Below are 7,391 nucleotides of genomic sequence, written 5' to 3' on the forward strand. Positions count from 1 at the left end.
AGTATTCGGATATCATTGAGCGGTAGCGATTCCCATTGACGGAAACGTGGAGGTTTTGATCATCACGGAAGAAGTACAGCCCAGTGACGCCGCCGGCTCATAAACCACGCCAAACCGTAATTTTTTCGGGATGCAATGGTTACTCATGGACTACGTGTGTATTGCTGCCTAACCAATAATGCATATTTAGCTTATTGATGGAGCCATTCAGCCAGAAATGAGCCTCATCGCTGAAGATGATTTTTCGATGAAAATTCAGATCATTTTCAAGTTGTTGCTCGGGCCAATTCAAGAACATACGGCGATTCTGGTGGTTAAGTGGCTTCAGTTCTTGCGTCAATTTCGACTTTTAAGGATGTAGACCAAGATCTTTTCGCAAATATCGCCACAACGATGTTACAGAGATGCCCAAAGCTTGAGAACGACGTGTGAGAGGCTGATTTGGGTTTTCCTCAATTGATGCGCTAGCGGCAGCAATATTTTCGACACCACGGGCTTCTTTATCTGACTGGCACGGTAACCTTTTGTACTGTGCCTCTGGATTCAAATTTTTCTACTTGCTCAGTTGTTGATCTGACGGGTCGATTATGACGACCATAAAAGAGTGACTCCGAATTTCGGTAGTAAATTTTAAATATTTCGACTCGTTATTGCCTCGTATATCTTTCCATGATGAAATGACAAACTTTATTTAAAGGGAAATGTCAAAAAAGCGCGAAAAAATATGGCGTCATTTGCTATCCTTATTGGTCTACTTTTGTGGCGTTCCTATTGAAAAATCCGTTAATAGAGTGTTCTTGGTGACATAAATTCCAGCTAAGCATCTAAAATCCGAATAATTTTAAACTGAGCTTTTACATTATTTTCGATTTTTGTTAAGTCAAAACTTTTAGCCATGTTCCAACGACCTAAGTATTTGGATTTTGCTGTGATCCAATCAAAAAACGGCTACACGGTTTCCTGAAATACCATTTTCAACGTTGTAGGGTTGTAGACCCGGAAATAATAACTGATTTGTACAATTTCAGGCATTTTAAGAACACAAAGCATGTTGAGATGCTCCATAGTATCCTATAAATATCAGGAAGACCCAACATTATACTTTGTTTAAAGCTTATTGAACTAAAAAACAGCAATCAACACAATTATGTATTCACATACACACTCTGCTACACAATTGCGCACATTGGCTTGCATAAGCAGACCTAATAATAGCGAAATATACAACCCTTGCAAGCACTGTTATCCAATGCCAGGCAACAATGCGTAGATTTTGAGCAGAAGTGATTGGCTGAAATTATGCATGCTTGCATTCATGCAAGTCGCCAAGGCGCAGTGATGCATTGTGCACGCAAGCATACACACAAACTCCTATATCTAATTGTCAATAACGGTACTTGCCTGCTAATATATATGTAAAGTACCGTTTTCCACATAATATAAGCAATCAGAGTGGATTTGCCGTGCCGTTGAGATTGAAGTGGTTCTTTCCCTGTAAATATGCTTGTGTGTGAATTGAGTCTCAGAAAGAGAGTTTCCATCAGAATAACCAAATACTGACGACTTTCACAAAATATAGTCTTTTCGACCAAATAAAACCGTTAGCAGATGTTGGATTTTTGGAATGCTCTTTTTATAGTATACACATTTTGCAGCTGCTGCTGCGGATAACAATTTTAGAATAGATTATTTTATGCGCGCGCAATATTTAATAAGGATTGTGTTTAGAGAGTATTTGGTTCTGTGCCGGGTCTGTTTTACGATGGGGTTTATCGGCAGTTTGTCACCTCGCGGCGAGGACGGCAACTCTTCAAGTCTCTATCGAACCAAAAGCCGAGCGGACAATTCAATCTCTGTACACGCCCGTTGAGGCACACGTAGAAGCGGTGGCAAAATCTGCGGTCTACGAGATAGGTACCATCGCTCAAGTTGACGCAATCGCTGTTGGAAGTGTGAACTCGTACATTGGATGCATCACTCTCATCACTGTCTTCGTCGTAGTCATCATCATATAGCCACAAAATTTCTGCTGTTGCACATGGCGTCGTTACACACGGTTCTGGTGTGGTTTCACAAGGCGGTGGTGTTGTTGTACATGGTGCTGGTGTTGTTATGCACGGCGTTGGTGTTGTTATACACGGCGTTGGTGTTGTTATGCACGGTGTTGGTGTTGTTATGCACGGTGTTGGTGTTGTTATACACGGCGTTGGTGTTGTTATGCACGGCGTTGGTGTTGTTATACACGGCGTTGGTGTTGTTATGCACGGTGTTGGCGTTGTAGGCTTACACGTGCAGGGTGTTGGCGCTGGTGTTATGCATGGTGCCGTAGTTGTTTCTGGTTCACACGTAGTTGTTGTAGTCTTTGTGGTTGTCGTCTTTGTAGTGGTGGTTTTGGTGGTGGTTGACTTTGTGGTTGTTGGAGTTGTGCAGGTTGTCGTTGTTGATGTCGTTTCACATGGTGTGGGTGTTGTGGGCTTGCACGTGCAGGGTGTTGGTGTTGGTGTATCACATGACGGTGTTGGCGCTGGTGTTATGCAAGGTGCCGTAGTTGTTTCTAGTTCACACGTAGTTGTTGTAGTCTTTGTGGTTGTCGTCTTTGTAGTGGTGGTTTTGGTGGTGGTTGACTTTGTGGTTGTTGGAGTTGTGCAGGCTGTTGTAGTGGGTGTGGTTTCACACGGTGTAGGTGTTGTGGGCTTGCATGTACAGGGTGTTGGTGTTGGTGTATCACATGACGGTGTTGGCGCTGGTGTTATGCAGGGTGCCGTGGTTGTTTCTGGTTCACACGTAGTTGTTGTAGTCTTTGTGGTTGTCGTCTTTGTAGTGGTGGTTTTGGTGGTGGTTGACTTTGTGGTTGTTGGAGTTGTGCAGGTTGTCGTTGTTGATGTCGTCTCACATGGTGTAGGTGTTGTGGGCTTACACGTGCAGGGTGTTGGTGTTGGTGTATCACATGACGGTGTTGGCGCTGGTGTTATGCAGGGTGCCGTAGTTGTTTCTGGTTCACACGTAGTTGTTGTAGTCTTTGTGGTTGTCGTCTTGGTAGTGGTGCTTTTAGTGGTGGTTGTCTTTGTGGTTGTTGCCTTGGTAGTTGTTGTTTTTGTTGTTGTTATTATAGTTGGCTCTGGTGTTGCACAGGGTGTTGGTTCTGGCGTAGCACACGGCGTTGGCGTTGGTGTGTCACATGGTGGTGTTGTAACGCACGGTGTTGGTGTTGTTATACATGGTGTTGGTGTTGTTATACATGGTGTTGGTGTTGTTATACATGGTGTTGGTGTTGTTATACATGGTGTTGGTGTTGTTATACATGGTGTTGGTGTTGTTATACATGGTGCTGGTGTTGTATCACACGGTGGTGTTGTAACGCACGGCGGTGGTGTCGTTGTACATGATGTTTCTCCAAATGGTTCCGGAAAATAAAATGGATACTCTCTTTCCCCATCATCTTCAGCATGATTTTCCCGATTTACATAACACTTAGCAAGTTCAGGGAATGTACAAACTTTCGTCTCAGAATCAAACTGCAATCCCCTGCGACATCTGCGCGATATAGCTCTGCCACGTCTGCAGATGTAGTAACGATAGCAGCTATGTTCGTCCGGCAGAAGATCCCCAGTCCTATAGGATGAACAATCGGGCCTGGTACCATCAGTACATGCCTTAAGTGTTTGTGGACCCACAGCAAATACTAGCAGTAGAAAGTAAACTGAAAAATCAAGCAGACATTTACGGTTATAATAAAGGTTAAAGCGCAATTCGAAAAACACTTACGTGGTCTCATCTTTGCACTACTCTATTTGCCGAATCGGTTGTGATGAACGAACCTTATTTCGGTTACTGACAATACGTAAGATGAGCGGCTATTTTTATATGCCACACCAATCAGCTACACAGCCACTAATTACTATTCTTTTCGTAAAAATATACCGGAAAAGCACTTGAGATTTCCTGTTCCGTGTCTACAAGTTACATATGCACTACAAGCAGTTTGTACTAACCGACGCATTCCATACAGCACAACTAATTACTAAATAACTGATAAGAACCGTTCTCACAGCGTTTGGTTACAAAAATGTTATCTTTCCGTGTGGTAAACATAGTTTTGGTTCTTCTGTCATTTTAATTTATTTATATTTCTCTACAGATATTGATTTCACTTTGCGCTTAAAGCGATGCTGTGTCGGTTTCAGTAGTTTACTGCCCCCCTGATCGTCAGGTTGCGCTGGCGAAAGTCAGCACGACAGCAGAAATTAGAAGCTTCGCAGCACATCAACCCGTTCTTGGTAGCTTTATCTACGCTAACACTTTGGTTTTCATATATACTCAATGTATGTTTCGGCGCACAAAATTCAAAAAAAAAAAAATTCTCTGCAAACCTATTCCAACGGAAAGGCTTAGCCAAAATTTACACAAATGCTTCAAGTACAAAAGGACTGGGAATCTTTTTTTTTTGAACAACAGCATATCGTCACCCAAAATGCAAACTATCGTAACATTACTTTTCTTATATTTACAGGCGAGAAAAAAAAATATAATACAAACCACTCATATTGAAACAAAATTTAAGTTTTGGTTATAAAATGGTTACATATTGGTTAAATATTACTTATATAGTGGTTATGTATTGGTTATGTGCTGGTTATATATCAGTTATATATTGGTTATATCTGACAGCTTAAGCTGAAAATTTTATGCTACATATATGTAACATGTTGTAGTGAATCATGACCAATAAAAAGCTCAACTTCGATTTTTTTTAATGACATTTTTTTTGCATATGTGTCTACATACCAGTCGAGATTAAAATTACTTTGCCGATTTAACTGATATTTCTGCGCATTTATTGAGTTTAGGCATTATGCTTGCACATACGGCAACTGGATATTTGCTTGCTACAAGAATTAATTTACTTTATTTGAGTTTACTTGCTCAGAAACATTATTATTTTTTTTTAGCTAAATCATAGCTTATCATTGAATTTAAATATGCCGAAAAAATTCAAAATTTATTTTCAAAATTAATCCGTAGCTGCAAACTCACTGCAGCCAAGCTTTGTGTACTTCAAAAATTCGATACGCATACTGACGCCGGCTTCCACTGAAATATCGAATTCGAAAATTGCAGCTAGCTCCAACAGTTGTACCCACATATACCTGTGTATAAATATGTAAGCGTGTTTATTTATAATACATCAGGATTTTCGTTGCACTAACAACTCGTCGGTGTTCATATGTTGCATGGTTTCGTGCAATTTTGCATATTTGATTTGACTCTGCCTACTAGCATATCTATTGCACACAATATGCAATCTTAGTTACAACAACAAATGCATAAAAATAATTTTGAACGAATTTTCAACTATTTCCGTTAGGCGGAATTCTTTATTTTTGCTTGGCTTTAGTATTTTTATTAAAATTTTGTGAACCACCTGACTGGTGTGTGAGGACTTCACTACTTAATTACAGTCCCTCAGTTCAATATATTGCTGGATATATTGATTACAGGACATATTGTTTAGATTTCGGCATGTGAAAGCTCTGTCTACCCGCTGGCTGCGAAAACTCAGAATCGACCGAAACGGCGTATGTGAATCAGCCTTCAGCAACTTTATTTTTGAGTTGTTTAGTCGAAGAGACCGAAACCGATTTCGCCGTCTTCCTCTTTTTTGGCTTCTTCCTTCTGAAGCGCTGTAAAGAATTTTACAGACGCTGAAGAGATAGTCAGCATGACGGCGGCCAATTTGAACCAAATTTATCTAGTAACGGGTTTTTGAATAAAAACTCAATAAACAAACACGGGTTGGGGTATCAATGCAATTCTTTATTCCTATGAAAGTACATTCGATGACATTATGTATGGAACTTGATTTCTTTTGCATGGCCAACACAAGAAGAAGTCCAGACGCTGAACCCAATTATCAACGTTTTTCAAACATAAATCGACTGATACTGCTGCAATTTCACTTTCGGTATTCGTACGAAGTTCATCAATCGTAACTGCCTTGTTGGCATAAACCACAGACCTGATCTTTGCCCCTCAGGAAATAGGCTAGCGGCGTCGAATCGCACGACCGAGGCGATATAACACGTTCACCAAACTTAATTTTCAATAAATCGTATTTGACATTCGCTGTGTGGTTTGTGGAGTCGTCCTGTTGGAACCACATATTGTCCAAGTCCTTATCATTCCATTCGGGCCAAAAATATTAGGTTATCATTGAGCGGTAGCGATTTCCATTCACAGTAACGTGCCGGTTTTGATCATCTCGAAAGAAGTACGACCCAATGACGTCGCAGGCAGATAAACCACACCGAACCGTAATTTTTTCGGGATGCAATGGTGACTCATGGAGATCAATAATGCATATTTAGCTTATTGACGGAGCCATTCAGCCAGAAATGAGCCTCATCGCTGAAGATGATTTTTCGATGAAAATTCAGCTCATTTTCAAGTTGTTGCTTAGCCCAATTCACGGACATACGACGATTCTGGTGGTTAAGCGGCTTCAGTTCTTGCGTCAATTTCAACTTTTAAGGATGTAGGCCAAGATCTTTTCGCAAAATTCGCCACAATGACGTTATAGATATGCCCAACGCTTGAGAAAGACGTGGGAAAGACTGATTTGGGTTTCCTTGATTGATGCGCTAGCGTCAGTAACATTCTCGACACTACGGTAACCTTTTGTTCTGCGCCTTCGGATTCTAATTCCAGACGCTCAATTGTTGATCTGACGGAACGATTATAACGACCATAAAATAGTGACTCCGAATTTTGGTAGTAAGTTTTCAAAATTTTAACTCATATATCTTTCCATGATAAAATGGCAAACCTTACTGACCGTTTGCCATCCTTATTGGTCTACTTTTGTAATGTTTCTATTGGAAAACCCTTTAGATATCACTACAGACAGTACTATTTTCGAATATAATAGATTGGAGACAGTGTTCATCGTAGCACTTTGACAGTGAGAGTAAAATATATTGAACATGATTATAAAACTCATTTTGTTTTTCGATTCAAATATAGGAAATCGGGAAGCTCTTGCCACCATACTTGTATATAAAATATCCATCGTTGAAGTTAGAATCTCCGACTGAACGGATGTAAAAAGGTTCTTTGCCGGTAACACTCTTTTCGGTTGTTAATATCAGTCATATATAGCCCCCACACTAACGGCAATATGAAGTAAGTGTCCACAGCGTGCCATGCAAACAAAAATTTACGAAATTTACGACATCAGTGCGTGCGCAAGTTAAGTTACGGTGTATAATGTCAGCTGGCATCAAGTCTGTCATACCCTATGGAGGTGTCACATCACATGCAAACCCATCAACTTCTACTGACGAATTTTCTTTACACACAGCATAGAGTAGCAATATTAACTGGTTACTAACCAG

The 7,391-nt window shown here is 40.5% G+C and overlaps 1 protein-coding gene across 1 annotated transcript; it reads right to left on the reverse strand.

The window, feature by feature from the left end:
* Positions 1–1,611: 1,611 nt before the first annotated feature.
* On the reverse strand, positions 1,612–3,918 carry LOC105230207 (mucin-2). Its single transcript, XM_049452995.1, has 2 exons — positions 3,766–3,918; positions 1,612–3,700 (listed from the first exon to the last, which is right to left on the reverse strand). The coding sequence occupies exons 1-2, from the start codon at positions 3,773–3,775 to the stop codon at positions 1,770–1,772; spliced, it is 1,941 nt and encodes a 646-aa protein (XP_049308952.1). The 5' UTR covers positions 3,776–3,918; the 3' UTR covers positions 1,612–1,769.
* Between the last annotated feature and the right edge of the window lie 3,473 nt (positions 3,919–7,391).

This window comes from Bactrocera dorsalis, chromosome 3 (genome assembly GCF_023373825.1).
Source record: "Bactrocera dorsalis isolate Fly_Bdor chromosome 3, ASM2337382v1, whole genome shotgun sequence".
Classification (NCBI taxonomy): domain Eukaryota; kingdom Metazoa; phylum Arthropoda; class Insecta; order Diptera; family Tephritidae; genus Bactrocera; species Bactrocera dorsalis.